Source organism: Callithrix jacchus, chromosome 6 (assembly GCF_049354715.1).
Source record: "Callithrix jacchus isolate 240 chromosome 6, calJac240_pri, whole genome shotgun sequence".
In the NCBI taxonomy this organism is placed as follows: Eukaryota; Metazoa; Chordata; class Mammalia; order Primates; family Cebidae; genus Callithrix; species Callithrix jacchus.
Genome location: NC_133507.1, coordinates 89,877,729 through 89,895,026, shown reverse-complemented (window position 1 = coordinate 89,895,026; position 17,298 = coordinate 89,877,729). Strand labels below are relative to the sequence as shown.

Below are 17,298 nucleotides of genomic sequence, written 5' to 3'. Positions count from 1 at the left end.
AACTCCAGACCAGTATCCCTAATGAACATAGACACAAAAGTCTTTGACAGAATACTAGCAAACCAAATCCAGTGGCACTTCAAAAAGTTAATTCAAAATGAGCAAGAAGGCTTTATTCCTGAGATGTCAGGTTGGTGCAACATACGCAAATCAATAGGTATGATTCACTACATAAACACAATTAAGAACAAAACCCATATGATCATCTCAATAGATTCAGAAAAAGCATTCAATAAAATCCAATATCCTTTCATGATAAAAATCCTCGACAAACTAGGCATGGAGAGAATAAAAGGAGCCATCTATGACAAACCCAAAACCAACCTCACAAGGAAGATGCAAAAGCTGGAATCATTCTGCCTGAGAAATGGAAGAAGACAAAGAAGCTCACTCTCACCACTCCTTTTCAACGAAGTACAGGAAATCTTAGCCAGAGCAATAAGGCTAGAGAAAGAAATAAAAGGCATGCAAATGGAAAAGTAGGAAATCAAACTATTTCTCTTCACTGACATTATAAACATATATCTCAAGACTCTGCAAAAAGGCCCCTAGCTCTCATGAACAAGTTCAGTAAAGTTTCAGGATAGAAATCAGTGTATAAAAATCAGTAACATTTCTATACACCAATAATGTTCAAGCTGAGGTCTAAATCAAAAACACAATACCACTTACCGTATGCAAAAGAATGAAACTGGGCTTCTACCTCTTACCATACACAAAAATCAAGTCAAAGAAGTTTGAAGATTTAAATGTAAGATCTCAAACTATAAAAATACTAGAGGAAATCCCAGGAAATACTTTTCTGTACATAGTCCTAGGAAAAGAATTTATGACTAAGTCCTCCAAAGCAATTGCAACAAAAACAAAGGTTGATAAGCGGAACTTCATTAAACTAAAGAGCTTCTGCAGAGCAAAAGAAACTATCAAGGAACAAACAGGTACCCTACATAATGGGAGAAAATATTTTCCAACTATGCATCTGGCAAAGGACAAATATCCAGAATCTATAAGAAATTTAAATAAATCAATTAGAAATTTTTTTAAAAAAAGCTCCAGCCGGGCGCGGTGGCTCAAGCCTGTAACCCCAGCACTTTGGGAAGCCAAGGCGGGTGGATCACGGGGTCAAGAAATCGAGACCATCCTGGTCAACATGGTGAAACCGCGTCTCTACTAAATATACAAAAAAAAAAAAAAAAAAAAAAAAAAAAAAAATTAGCTGGGCATGGTGGTGCGTGTCTGTGGTCCCAGCTACTCGGGAGGCTGAGGCAGGAGAATTGCCTGAACCCAGGAGGCAGAGGTTGCGGTGAGCCGAGATCACGCCATTGCACTCCAGCCTGGGTAACAAGAGCGAAATTCCGTCTCAAAAAAAAAAAAAAAAAAAAAAAGCTCCATTAAAGGTAGGTAGAGTATAGAAACAGACACTTCTCAAAGAAGACATAAAAGTTGCCAACACATAAAAAAAGTTCTCAATATCACTAATCATCAGAGAAATGCAAATCAAAACCATGAGATACCATCTCACAGTAGTCAGAATCTTTTGTTTAAAAAGTCAAAAAATAAGATGTTGGCGAGGTTGCGGAGAAAAAAAAAACACTTATATGCTGTTTGTAGGAATGTACATTAGTTCAGCTCCTGTGAAACGCAGTTTGGAGATTTCTCAAAAACTAAAAATAGAAGTACAATTTAACCCAATCTCATCACATACTCAAAGGAAAATAAGATACATGCATTTGTATGTTTGTTGAAACACTATTGACAATCGCAAAGATATTGCATTAAGGTAGATGTCTATCAGTGGTGGACTGGATAAAGAATATATGGAATATATATATACCATGGAATACTATGCAGTCATAAAAAATGAAATCATGTTTTTCCAGCAACATGAATGCAGCTCTAGGGCATTATCCTAAGTAAATCAATGCAAGAACAGAAAATCAAATACCACATGTTTCTAGTTATAAGTGGGAGCTAAACACTGAGTACACATCATCTTTTTTTCAATTGAGTACACATCTAAGTAAAGAGGGAACAATAGATACTGGGGACTCCAAAAGGGGAGATAAAAGAAGGAGGCAAAGGGCTTTCTATTGGGTATCATGTTCACTAAACGGGTGACAGAATCAATACAAGCCCAAACCTCAGCGTTACGCAATATACCCAAGTAACAAGCCTGCACATGTACATTCTGACAGTAAAATAAAAATTGAAACAATCATATGATATACATGATAAATGAACCATCACAAATGGAGAAATAATAAATGTATTGTTTAATAAAAAATCAGATTTTCATAGTAGGTTGTGTGTGTAAACTATTGTGCAAAATGCTTATGAATAAATTTTTCTAAAAATAGTTTTAAAATTATTACATATCGACTAAACATGAAAAATGTGAATGTAGCAGCAGGAGTGAGGAGAGGTAAACCCAGTAGGATGCAAAATTTAATAGTGTCCTATATAGAATCTCTACTTCCAGTTATACATAGTTCTTTCTATAATTTTATAAAATTTTTATTGTCCTCAGATAGAAACAGTCAAAAACTTTGCTAGAAGGCATTTTTCTAAGAATGTAGATGACAGTTTTCAGAGCCTATGTAGGTAAAGATGGTTAACAGTCAGATATAAATAAACCTAACTTAACTTGTTTCAATAATGATTGTAACTATTAATTACTCAAACTACTATGCCAAAGGATTTTGTAAATTCCATTAAAACATTGCTGTACAATAATACTGAGCAAAGGCAGTAGTAAGAAACATTGCTTATCTTCTTTTATGAAGCTATTTCTAGGAATGTAAGAGTTCTGTTGAAGAATTATAAATTATACATTTGAAAGACAATTTTGAAAGGATTACTAATAAACTTAACATAAAAAATTATCTAAATTTAGGATGGTTTCTTGGGCATCATTTTTAACTCACTTAAAAAGATCAAGTTGTATGATTAAAACAGGTCAATTACAATTGATACAATTTTAGTCTGTATCATTTATATTTTAATGTCAATAATTGAATATTAAGAATGAAAATTTAACAAATTTACTCTATAAAACTAGGTAGCCTCTAAATCTTCAAGGCAAAGCCTGTGTTTTTATAAAATCCAGTATTACCTGGGCACTTTAATTCATCTGAATAGTCTCCACAGTCATTAGAGCCATCGCATATCCAGGTTGGCAGAACACAGAGTGAGGTAGAATTACATCTTATGAACCCTGTAGTTTTCACTCCAAGTTTATAGAAATGTGTGCAGTCTGTGTTATCTAGAAGAAAGTAAACAAAAAATGAAAAAATACCTCATTTGCAAAGATTATGAGCCTTCTACGTAGGTCATAGAGATGAGAAAAGTTAACTTCATTTGAGGAAATAGATATGTAATTATCTTACACAACAGGGGTTAATTACAAACCAATTTTGGACAAATTTCAGTAAAATCCTGCACAGTGTTTAATGCAATGCCAAAAGTTCCCAAGCATAAACAGACAAAAGGTAGTGGAATATCTTACTGCAATTCTTTTCATCTGAAGCATCTGCACAATCTATGTTCTGGTTGCATCGTGCTGATCTTGGAATGCAAGTCCCATCCACACAGCGGAACTCAACCGTGGCACAGGTTGAAACTAGAAAAACAGGTAAATAAACAAATGGACAGATGAAACAGAATGACTCCTTGCTTTTGCATTTTGATTATTTCAATATTTTATATAATTTTGTTCGGTTTTGCTTTTGTAACTCTAGGAAGTCAAACTTGACCCCTGAACCCCACCTTCAAACCCGGGTTAGATGCCTCTTATATGTCTTCTCCTATCACACAATTCTTCTCTCCATTGTATTTAGCATATTGCATTGCTGTTGCCTGTTTAAGTACCAGAAGCCTCACTAACTAAATGTAAGCTCCATGAGAGCAATGACTATGCTGTGTTCATACCATATTGCTGTGGTAGTATCACCCTGACAAAGAGCCAAAATACAAAAAAGAATGTTGCTGCAAATTCTCTCTCCTTCCAACTTCAACAGTCCAAGGTTATGACAGTAGACAAATGCCTGATTAAATACCTACTGGGAAATTCCAACCTGGTTGCCAAGAAGTGAAGCATTTCCTCCTGCGATAGAGAGAGACAGAGATAGAAACCAGGACAGAAAGATGAGCAGGGGGGAACCACTGAGCACTGGCTTTTTCTCAGAGGGAAAAGCTTACTACTACTAGAAAGTCAACTATGCTGTGTCATACTCTGTTACATGCCCATATCATCATTAATATTTAATATAAGAGATAGAATGCCTCATGCCAAGGAACATATAAATGTGGTATTCCTTATTATTATTGTCATAAAAGTCATCCAGTTCTAAGCTCTACTTAAATGAAAATTAGTTTCAATATGCTACCGTCATTATATAAACACATTTATATATAAAATATCTTAATCATATATTCCTAAATCATATATTTCCTGAGTGCTTGCCCACTCATAATCATACAATGGTTTCCAGTAAAATACTGTGCATGATATGCTGTGTATGTCAGATTAACTTAGGTGATATTTTTCTTCCAAATTCAAATTTCTACAAGCTGATTATGTTAACGAACAAACTGAAAGGCCTTTTGATTATGCCACTTTTACCAGTGTTGATATTTTAAAGAGCCTATTTAATTACAAATAGAAATTATATCAATTGTAAATACTTAAAATGCTATTTTAAAATATGCAGATTTTATTCAAGGATGTGTATATCACTTGTATATCTAATGTACTGTTCTTATTATATTAAAATGAATCTTAAAATTGCATACTTATCTGTTTAGATGATTAGAATAAATGTTTTATTTACATTTTGCAATTATAATTGCTTCACTTTTTATTAAAAATGATATCATAACATTTGAAAAAGATGTTATTGCAATTAGAGATAAATATATTGTTCTGAAACAGAAAAAAATAGGTTTTTTCTTTTATGTCTGCAAGAGCAAAACCTCTTTTATATTCCTTTGTTTTACATTTCTCATTCTATTTTTTTCAATAAAAACAGTAAGTGCATTATATAACATAGAACATAATCATGTCAATCATTTACATTTTGTTTTTGGCTTCACTGTCTACTAGCAGTTTTTATTAACTTTGTTCCAAAAGGTTGCTCATAATCTCTTTTCAGAACTAAACCTATAATGGTTCATCTCATAATGCACTTGAGTTTCTATCTACTTGAAGTTAGAGTTTAGGATGCCAGGAAGATGCCAATGGGGACAATTGCAAATTATTTCACCATCACCATCTGCCTCCAATCTCCCATAGAGAATCCTCTGTCTGAGTGAAAAGTAGTGGCAGAGACGGTGAAGAGGCAAATGTAGGGAATGGCATTTTAGACAGTCAAGAAAACTGGAGATTCAGAGATTTCACAGTAATGGGGTTTAAAAAAAAACAGTCTTGGAAGTTCTGAGTTAACAGAGAAAGTAAAAGATAACTTGGGACAAGAGTGGAAGGACATATGGGACAAATAGAATACAGTCTTAGATCGAGTTCTGGAAACAAGAAAGAAAGAAAGAGATGATCTCAAACTAAATGAATAGAAACTTTAACTTTGAAGTTCAGAATAGTGGTCAGAAAGTAGTAATTAAAAAAATATTAAAAAGCATACGAAAACAGATGAAGGAAGAAATTCAGAGGATAGAACAAAGAGTAGATTTGCAGGATATATATTTTTTTCTCCTACTTTCCAAAATAACAATAGGCTAATGAATCCTTTGGAGGAGAGCTAGTAGAGTGTGTGAGATGATCAAGTAGGAACAGATTGTCCCCTTGTATTTGATCCTGTCTCCAAACATTGCATTATTTGGTATAGGGTTTGAGAACCACCAAAGAGTTAGAGAAGGCAATGAACGTTGTTGAAGAATTTTGTGAGCAGTAGGAGCGAGGTGATCGTAGGGATTAATAACTCCTGCATTAATGGGCAAGAAAGGAGAATCTTCTGAGGAAAAAATAAATCTACAGAAATAGTAGGAACTTCATTAAATAAGGAAACACATCTCTTGTCAAAACCTCTTTCTCGCTGTTGCCTCAACTATATTTCTTCTTCACTTTGTTTTGGTCAGTCAACTATTGAAATGTGTTTCATCCATACGGTGATTTTTGAGAAAGAAAGATACTGAAATCTTTAATTTGTCAAGTGAATATGAAAGTTTTCTGACAATATTTCCTCAGGCTAAAAGTCCTGATAAAGAGAGAAAATAAAATAATATGGTCCAAATAAAGATAAGCCAAGGGAGAGATACTACACTTTTCCCTCCAGGTAGTCTGAAAAAAATTCAAGTAGGCCTATGAAACATGAGTGAAAACACCCTACAGCCACACAAGGAATAGCAATGAGGCACTACAAAGGAAGATCTGTCAGGGATTGTGGATCAAAAGCAGCAGCAAGAGAGAAAGTAAAACCACTCTCTCTCTCATATACTTTCTTAATTTTGCTATTTCTTCCACTTTCTTTTTAGCATGTCAGCTAAAACTATTTAATGAAATTTGAAAGAGTTAAAAATCAATGGCCTTTCTGTGGTTCTTAGGATGTTTCTTATAAATAACCTAAGTCAAGTCTCTCTTCCAGCATCCCTTACCCAACTTGTAGCAAAGGGAAGCTGAAAAGGGGGGGGAAAAATTAAGTTTGCTCTCATATCTCTCTTTCAATTACTTTCAAACAACATTTTATATTTAATTATTTAATTCACCCCTTAGGTTCTAAGGGTTCACAAATCCAAAAGGAACGTTGATTTCTTCTTTAGCTATGTTTATCCTTTTCCTTTAGCTTGTTGTTTATGGAATCTTTCAAAGGTTTGCTATGAACTTAGGAAAAAAACAAATGCCAGTTCCCTTCCCTTTAGGGAGCAGCATAACTGCTAGCTCCCCAGCCTACCTAAAAGTACTTCAGTGGCCCAAGGAATTTCATGTACTTCCTAAAGGGAGCAGTTTATACACGTCGCAACAGGGAAGGAAGCCTATCGTGCACTCTCCCTGAATATATTCACTCAACGTGCCATGCAACCTGAAGAGGAGTACAAAATGACAAACTTATGAACAACGCCTCATCTCCCCACCTTCAAATGACCTGACATCTAAAACTCAGTCATGAAAGGACCTCTATAAAAGGCAGTAAATTTAAAAACGTTGAAGATTTGGCATTATTCTTTTCCCTCAAAAGAGAGGAAACCAAAAGCAATTCATTGCAACACCCTTTCTACTCTGTAAATAGACTCTCTGCCCTTGTGATTTTTTTTGAAAAAGTAATAATTACTACCGACATCTAAATTCAGCAAAGTATATAATTTTTTATATACTTCAGATAATTTACATATGGCTCCTCCATAGTCTCTTACCCCAGTCTATCAAAATTTCCTAGTTTATACTGACTTCCAATTATATCACTTTATCTTTTATGTCTTGTTTTGATTAAAAGGTGATAGATGATTTGCATGCCTGCATCTATGCTCAAAAATGCACTACATCTCAACATTGCACTGACAATAGAAAGAGAGAAGGGGTAACTGGAAGAAAGGGCTTGGAAAGAGACCTCTGTTCATTCTCCTTGAGCTCTTATCTATACCTTTTCCTTTATCATCTTTTATGTACTACAAGGGAGATATTTGGTGGAAAAACATTTGATTAATATTGGTGTTTATCAGACATCCTGGTTTATGGAATATGGAGCCAGGGAAGTCTTATTCTACAGCTTGAAAGGTACTCCACAAGGACACTATGTTAACAAAATGAGAGAAAAATCCAAACTAAAAGATTCAATTAAGAGTAATCCTTCATCTAAATAGCTACCCATTTGTTTATCTTAAAGGAGCTAGTCCATTGAATTAAATTCATTAATTTCTAGTAAATAATAAAGTGTATGCTTGTGTTATCATCAGCAATTTTAATTTCAGATGCCCTGGATTCAACACAATCAACTTTAAGGCAAAGATTTTTGCCTGTTTATTTTTAAGATATCCAACTGTTATAATTTTATCTTAAAAGAAGGTTATGGTAGAATATTCATTCACTAAGGCACTGTTCTGTGCCCAAGAGTATGGCTGAGAAAGTTATAACACGGAAATCAAGAGTTTAGACTAAAAAATAAGAAATAACATTTTGAGTTATTTTATTGTTATTCAGCAGCTCAGCTGATACTGATATCATTAGGCAGAAAAAAAATCAATCTATATTTTAGAAGACTTACTGCTTCAAGCAGCCACATAAGAATTTAATAAACACCTACCACTTATGAGGTACTATATTTCATAAACCCAAACAAACTGACTAATTTACTTACCACTTTTGAAAATACACTTTCATTTCCGGAGAAAACTCATAGTAACATATTAACTTCCCATGGTTTCTTTTGATGAATCTTGCCTAAAATCTATTTTCTGTATTTATTGCTCAGTTTCTGCACATTATCTCTTGATAGCTTTACCTTTAACCTGGCTTAATGCCTATATTATATTTTCCTCTCCTGCTTACAAATAATTGACAGAACATATCCATTTCTAGGTCTTCTCATTTCTTCTCCTCCTTTCTTACAAATGTTAATTTATTTCCCTCTACCTACTTCCAGTATCTGACTATATTTTACAATTTTTAATCTTTTCTGTATAGTATAATAGGTAACTAAATTGGCAAATGTAATTGGCTCTTTCTAAACTACAGTGCCAAACTTAAATGATAATCTATGTGTTTCCCCAAAGCCACACTAAGATGGCAGAGTAACTTTCCCACATTCCATAAAGCTACAAAGTAATTTGCACACATTCTGCCCTCTTCCTCAACTCTGCATAGACCTCTCATACAACTGTACTTCATACCTTTCCTTTACCATCAATCTTTCCTAAAAGCAATCTATATTTGCCGTCTTTATTCTCTCACCACCCATTTTCTGCCTTAACCCAATATGCTCTTACCTTACCCTACTATTCCACTGAACCAACACCAATGAATTTAATCAAGAAAGTATCTACTATTTTCCAGATACAATGGCTACCTCCAGTTCATGCCTGCCCTCTTGCCCTTTCTGTAGTGCTTGAAAATGCTGAATGATCCTCCTTTCTTGATAAAATGATTTCTTAAATGGATCTTTCTATGAGCCTTGCAGGAAACTTCTCATTTTCATATATAATTTGTTATTTCAATTAGTAGAGTGATACACTCTACTAATGCAGTCATTACTCCACACCTCCTCTGAGTTTTTTTCCTCCTTAATGTGTCCCAAATCTACTCCACACCTCCTCTGAGTTTTTTTCCTCCTTAATGTGTCCCAAATCAATACTTCTGATCAACATCTAATACCTGAGTTCCAAATCTCTACCTATATACAAGCCTGTGAAACAGCTTCATTCAGATGTCTTCAAGACATCTGATAGTTTGCAACCTCAGAATGCAAACTATCCTTACTGTCTTATCCTCATTCCCACACAAACAAATATTATTATAGGTTTCATTAACACAATCCTATTCTTTTCTTTCCTATTTGCAATGTAAATTTGATTATATTTGGCCTGCTTTAAATCTTCAGTGACTCTCTGGTGACTACAAGGTAAAGTCTGAGTTACTTCACATGGCACAAATTGCACCTTCATGCCCTGGCTCCTTCCTGTACCTTCTCTGTTTTTACCTCTCTTATATGCAATCTGTGTCTGACTATATCAGATTACTTTCACTTTCAATGCTAGTCTCTCTACTTGGAATTCTCTTTTGTTTCATTGATTCTACCTTATTTTTAGTTTAAAACTCACTTTAAATTCAGTATAGTCTGTGAAACCTTTGAAGATACCTCCAAGCCAAAAACAAAAAATACATATGGTGTTTTGATGTGTGCAGTCACAGCACCTTATAGATATCTTCATCTGTTTGCATGGCTGTCTTAGAGTTAGAGTTTGATATTATTGAGTACAGGCACATGTCTCATGAATTTTGTGTCTCAATCCTTAATGAATTGCACTCCATAAAGTGTGTTCATTGAATGCAAAGACATTAAAGTGATAATGTTTTGGAAATATCTGTTGGGTCCAGATTTAAGAAGGCTTTCAACGTCAGACGAAAACTTAACAATTATTCTGCAAACACTGGCATTCCATTAAAGTTTTCTTTATCAGTGCAATATACATATTTTACAGCCAGTGCTAACATAGCATTCATTATTGCCAAATAATACTTTCCTAAGCTTATTTAATACTGTTATTCTCATTTAATTATTTTTCCTACCTTGCTGTTTGGGAACCTGAGACGCAGATTACTTAAGTGTCACATCCAATTTAGACAGTAAGTGTTGGGTCTGAAGTTTTTTCTAACTCAGGTAGTTTGGTGTGATCATCTATCCCAATAGTCACTTTGGGAAAATGTTAAACAGTATTAGCATGACTCATGACATAGGAATGAACTGCAAAAAGTACAGGCAGGGAAACCAGGTAGAGGGATACTCTGTTAATTCAGGCTTAAAGTGGATTGAAATGGAAGTTATTTTAAAGAACTGGAAGATGTGTTGATGATTGGATGTGTGGGAAGGAGAAATTAAGGAGACCATCAAGGTTTCCTGTCCCGTGGTTAGGAGTATGTGATCACAGGTAAAACAGAGAACTAAGGAATAAAGGGGAACATTTTTGGAGCAGAAAATTCAATATTACACATTCTGGTAGAAATGTTCAAATCCAGGAAGGTAGAACTGAAGAGGTGAAGAATTATAAGAGTTTTAAAGTGAGCAAAGGAGTAGAAAACAGAGAACATAGTCACAACTTTCAAGTAACTTCAGTGACCCCATTCTAACAGCATTTACCAAAGTGTGATCCATAGGTGTTACTAGGTGTTATATACCATAGAACTCTCAGAAACAAATGTTGGGAAAGTTCAGGAAACACTTAGCACATCAATACTCCTAGACTGATGGAACAAGTATTTACCTTTACAATCTAATTCATCAGAGTTGTCTCCACAGTCATTTTCTCCATCACATAATTTGCCAAGTGGAATGCAACGGCGATTATAGCAAGGTTTGAAGCCTCTTCGACAGTTTCTGTTTTCTTATAAATAAAAGTAGAAACTCATAACCAGAGATCATATAGAAGTGTTTGTACAAAATGAAAATCACAGATAATATTTCATTCATAATGACTGGATTATAGATCTATAAAACAAGTGCTGTTCTTTATAAAAGCTCTGGATTAGAATGTTTACATATTGTTAAAGAGCAGTTCATTCAGCAAGGGCCCTTTTTGGCTTAGCATTTTAACTTTAGTGATTCATGCCTGGAGATCTTTCCAAGTTATACCCACGTTAATGTTTCTGGTACTTCTGTCGAGTAGCACAGAAATAAACATACATCACATATTCAATTCTAAAGAAATAAATAGTCAGAACTAAAGAAATAAAAAGTAACAGAAACACTCCAACATCCGTTTCCTATATCCTTTGCATCTATCAGTAAGGATTTTATAACAAGGATAAAAAACAACAAAGCATGTATTCCCAAATCAGTGTCTCATGGAGTCATCTAAGTATCAGTAAATTTCTCGTAAAAATCAGCTTATCTACAGAATTCCCTGAAAAAGAATTACCTTCTGAGTTCTATTACCATTATGAAGGCTTCTTGACATTCTCTGATAGGGGCAGAAGCTACCACTGACAATAATAATAACTGCAATGCATTAAAGGCCAGCTTTGCCCCAGGCTCTATATTGAGTATATGTAGATAAATACTCAGTGGTTTAATGCTGTCAACTACCATAAGAGCTACTTGTTTCATAGCAGAAAACTAAAACATAGAGAAGTGAGTTATGTTGCTTACCGTAGTCACATTAGGGTTTGCGTACTAGGCTAGTTATATTAGCAGGTTTGGGAACAAAGATTTATCCTCTGATGTGAGTCCAAAGCCCATAATCTACAGCAGGGGTTGGCATACTATTGCCCATAGGCCAGCTCTATCTTCTGAGACTATTTTTGTATGGTTCTTGAACTTAGAATGGTTTTTACATTTTTAAAGGGTGGTAGATAGTATACAAGAGAGGATATGTGACAGAAAGCATACATGACCCACAAAGCCTAACATATTTACTAGCTGAACCTCTACAGAAAATGTTTGTCAACTCTTGCTCTAAACAAATATCACTGACTTCTTCGATGATAAATATAACATGAACTATAATCTCAAGTCAACATATAGTAAATGCAAACTTGTGAGTTTATTACGATAAAATTTTATATGCTTTAATATTTTTATATTGTATAGAATATAGCCATTCATTAAAGGGAATATGTTTTTTCAGGTAAATTCTTTGAGACATCGGTTACAGATTAATTATGGAGAAATTATATTAGACTTTCATTTTAAATGATGGTGTGTTATGTAATATAGAAGAGTAAGAGGACTGTCCGTGGCTCTCACAGATTCTGTCTTCCTCTTGTCCTAAATTGTCTTTAATTATTTAGATGTAATTATTAACCAGATAATGAAATAGAGGAGAAATGTAGATATAAAATATAGTAATTTCAGATACAGATTCCTAAATTTTGCATAGCACATGATCCCAATGCTATTGGATTTCTAGGATTAAAAATATATCAGAGCAATTTTTTAAAAATCTGGATCAAATATACAATGATTGTCAATGATTATGCAAAGACAAATTTCCAGGAAAAATATTGTTGCAATGAAGGAAAATCTCAGTTGCTTACTAGAGTAGAAAAGTCAATCTCTATTCCTGATTGAGGGTAGAGGTAAACTATCATTTGGTGTTGCTAACAGAAGTATAGCTGGTGGAATTCTATGTTTGATGTGGACTATGCCCAAGGCAATGAGCCTTTGTACCAAAGGACACTAGTCCCCATGCTAATCCTGGAGATAGAAATAAAATCAACAAGACTTGATAACAACCCAACAATGTGCTATTGCCTGTAGCCTGTAATATCCAAAAATCACTGATACTTCTAAGTTACATTTTAAGGAAAGTAAGCCTAAAACCTATTGCTAAACATGAATTACTAGGGATTTCAAAGGATTAACTCCTACTTTTAAAAATATTCATCTTCTGGCTGGGTGTGGTGCTTAGACCTGGAATCCTAGCACTTTGTGAGGCTGAGGCGGGAGGGCTGCTTGAGCTCAGGAGTTTGAGACCGGTCTGGGCAACATAATGAGACCACATCTGTTTAAAAAAAAAATCTATTTTGTGGGTACAAAATCATGAGGACCATGAGGAAATTATTTAGTGAATATTGTGGCTACCAGATAGAAAATAAAGTACTTCATTTTAATACAAGCAAAGCGATGTAAATTGCCTTAGATCAACAGGTTAATGAGAGACATTAAAGAAATTATCTACATAAACCAAACAGAGACAAGCAACAAGCAAACCAAAAACTGTAAAAAGAATCAGAAAACTTTATCTGAAGTGAGCAAACCCCATATTGGACACTTACCACAGTAGAGCAGTTTTTCATCTGATTTATCCTTACAATGGGGAATGCCATCACAGGTGAGCTGGTAGTCAACGCACTCACCATTTCCACATTCAAATTCTGAATAAATGTTGCAGGAGGAATTTTTAGCTGAAAAAAAAGAAAAGTTAATGCTTTTGTGCAATGGCAAATATTTTTTGAAACCATTACAATTATTTTTCTTAATTTTAATTATAAAGATAAACTAAAATTTATCAAAATGTAAAATTAAAGAGCAATGGTTTATAACATTTCTTTACAAAGAATTAAGATCTTAAAAATAATTTTTAAGGGACACAGTTAAATAAGCTCTGTACATACTGAAAATATTTTTGTATTTCCTTATTCTAATCTATTACATATTTTAAATATACTAATACTTATTTTTGAATGTGACAATATTTTTCAGTTTATAGAGTACTCATTTCTGAATGTGTTATATGAATCATCTCAGTCAAATGAATAGTCCCTACTTTTTCATAACCTTCTGGTCTTCCTCTCCAACTATCTTCTGATGAAATCTCAGTAGCAAGTTATATTGTTTGAAAACATTAGAATTATTAAAATCATTCTCATCAGCCACTTGTCCAATCCACGTGAGGGAGGTCCCAAGGAGCAGGCCCTTTCTTGCTACCATATATGACCAGCACCTACTCCATGAAATGCACAGAACTGGTAGGATGAAGTGCTGGAGGACAATGGTCAAGTGGAAAACATGTGCACCTGACGCTATGGACTCCAACTGACCACAGTCAGACAGTCTCATTTCTAATATCAGGATTTTTATTAGAAATTAGAAGTTTGAGTTTTAGGTGATTTGTCCTAATTTGTAAGAGAAGAGTCTCAAAGTGCTGAAAGGTCTTTTCCACAGGTCAGTTTTATCCTCATAATGGCAGTATGTGATCTGTAATTTGAAGGGTCTCTATTGAGGACAATGGACTTATTTTTATTCTTCACTAATTTTGGGGGTGTGCTGTCTGCTTGCCAGTATGTACTCACCCCATTGCTTGCTGAACAATTGTACATTTAAATCCAGTTGTATTAATTATGTTGGAGATAAGTAGAATTCATTCATCTCTGCTAATGAAAGAATATGGCTTAATTTTATAATTTAGTACCAATTTGCGAGCTTTATTTCAGGAATATTCAATTAAACAGCCACTAATACGATTTGAAGTTTCTAAGGTTTTATTTCTTTATTATTCCTAGAATTTAATTAATTTAGCAGAGGATCTATTTATCTAAAGCTTCTTTTTTTTTATTGGGTCAACTTTTATTTTAGATTCATGGGGTGCATGTGCAGGTTTGTGGCATGGGTTTACTGCATGATACTGAGTTTTCAGATATGATTGATCCTGTTACCCAGGTACTGAGCATAGTACCAATAGTTAGTTTTTTAACCCCTACCTCCTTCTTTCCCCACTCTAATAGACTCAAATGTCCATTGTTGCCATCTTTCTGTTCATTAGTACTGAATGTTTAGCTCCCAGTTATAAATTAGCACATGTGGTATTTGGTTTTCTGTTCCTGAGTCATATTTGACTTCATATTTAACTCCTTCAATAACAACATTTTCCAAAGATTTTTTTTTATCTTGGTGCAGTCTAAGCTTCATTGATCAGCCATTAGCTAAAGCAGAATGTCATTTTAGACAAGGTAGCAAAGAATTTAAAATTAAAAATATTATTAATTTTTTAAAAATTAAAAGGATACTAATATTGCTAAGTACAATCATCTTTGTACAGAAAAAAATTCAGCCACTTACTGGAAGTCTATTGACATTCCTGACTTATTTTGCCTATTTTAAGTATATCTTATTTATTGTCTCTTTTCCAATGAAAAAGTACTTGTTATGATGGAAAAGGCCATATTTAATCTTTTATAATCTTAATGCCTTTGGGGAAATAGACAAAAACTATTCAAAGATAAAAACATTTTTGGCATTATGCAAAAACAAATGGTGTATGAATATAATTCTTCCTCAGGTATTCTCATTTGATAAAATAATATTGTTTTCTGCTTCTTTCTGGAAACATCGTGGGACAGCTGCCCTTATTCTCCTGCACAGCAATTACTTCATCTAATTATATTTACTATATCTATTTCTGTTATAGATTGCAATAAGATTAGCAATGTTGTATGCAAGAGAATAGCCTAATCTTCTTGTCAACAGTTATGACAACAAATGGTTTTCCTTCCTTTGCCCTCAGGTAGGGGTTAGTACATGGCCCTTCACCCCTTTAACGCTGCCATTAACATTCATAAACTGCTCTTGGTAAAATCACTCAGATGAGGACACAGAAATGCCAGAAACATTCTCATGTCCTAAAGATGAATTTGACAAGGAGAAGCCAAGAGTTACTTTCTAATGTACCTGCTGAACTACAGAGTTTCAATATGAATGCACAATGGATGTTGTCTGCCTCTGTAACAGATTGTCAGCTCTGAGGAATCCAATATCACTCTACAGTTCTATATGAATACAATCGTGCTTGTTTAAAATGACAGCTTTCTTCCTGATTCATTTCCTCTCATCAATAGAGAGAAGCTTAGTAGGGACAGTTGTATTGAATTTATTATGCAGCAAGGACAGACCTCTACCATACAGAAATAAGCTTTGCTGTTTGGACTAAAGGCATGGCTTCACTACTAGCCTGCAGTGACCTGTGAAAGAAACATGAGTGATTCTAATGCATGGCTAACACTCCAGGCTTACAGATGGCATCAGATCCAGACCATTACAGCTGAAACCACAAAGGCAAACTGAAAATGTTTAGGCAATTGCCTAAGCAATTCATAGAAGTGTTAAGTGACAAAGCAATATGGGAATTTGTGGCCCTAAATATGGAAATTGGCCATCTGCATTTAAAATTCTGACCAATCGCATCATTCTCTCATTTGCTTTGGCACGGTCTTAAGTACAACAACTTCTACTTTTTTTTTTTTTTTTTTTTTTTTTTGCTAAGAGGTGCCCTTTTGGGTTGTCGTATCAATTTGCACAGTGAGAAAATATGTCTCTTTTACTTTGCATATGGTGTAATAGTTTTCAGGACAAATAAAATTATGCCCCAGCACTTGCATTAAAGAGAATGTAAGAAAGAACATTCTTCCAGTGGAAAGAGAATTTAAAAAAAGACTAAAGATGAAAATGAAAAATACTGACTTTTATAATGTAGACATATCCAACTCTGTAATTTTTTAATGAAAAGATATGAGATGAGGATATATTATAGATGAGGAGATAAAAAATATGTCAAATTTGACACTCCTGAGAGTGAGTTAACCAATTTCTAACAAAATACTTCTCTCCTACCTTATACACAAATTGTCTTAATGTTAAAAGGAAACTAACCTTTTAAAATTTTGCCTGCTAATTTTCCATGGCAATATTGAAACACTTGAACCCTGACTTATTTTGAAAAGAGTTTTGGAAACTTAGCTGTTAATAAGTGTATATTGTAATGGTACTAATTAAAGGTTATAATGCCTTTGGGAGGTATAAACATCATGCAAGGCTGCAATGTTACATTCTTAATTAACAGTTTGGAAATGATTACAAATAAGCTGCATGAACCATTCTCTCTCATTTACATACTGTGATGGACTGTGAGTGGTTTTACTGCAAGGCTACTGATATACTGCCTTTATACTAGTTTATTCCAACTTCAATTACTTTTGCTATTGATTGAATTCAGAAAGTCACAACTGGAAGTTTTCAGATGATCATTGTGTGCAGACACTTCTCTAGCTAGTCCCAACACTTTCTAGTGTGCAACTAGAAAATTTACCCCAGAAGGGTTAAACATTTGTTACCATTTTGGTTATCATTATCTAGCATATGATGCTAT

The 17,298-nt window shown here is 34.1% G+C and overlaps 1 protein-coding gene across 4 annotated transcripts in view; it reads right to left on the bottom strand.

The window, feature by feature from the left end:
- LRP1B (LDL receptor related protein 1B) overlaps positions 1-17,298 on the bottom strand; it is a 1,941,900-nt gene that overhangs the window by 282,413 nt on the left and 1,642,189 nt on the right. For all 4 annotated transcript variants that reach the window (XR_013518953.1, XM_078327882.1, XM_078327883.1 and 1 more), the window contains exons 46-49: positions 13,433-13,561; positions 10,921-11,040; positions 3,506-3,619; positions 3,113-3,262 (exon numbers count right to left, since the gene is read on the bottom strand). Coding sequence is in view for 3 of the 4 variants with exons in the window: in XM_078327882.1 (XP_078184008.1) it covers positions 3,113-3,262; positions 3,506-3,619; positions 10,921-11,040; positions 13,433-13,561 (513 nt within the window). In the remaining variant the exon portion in view is untranslated. The remainder of the gene's footprint in view (positions 1-3,112; positions 3,263-3,505; positions 3,620-10,920; positions 11,041-13,432; positions 13,562-17,298) is intronic.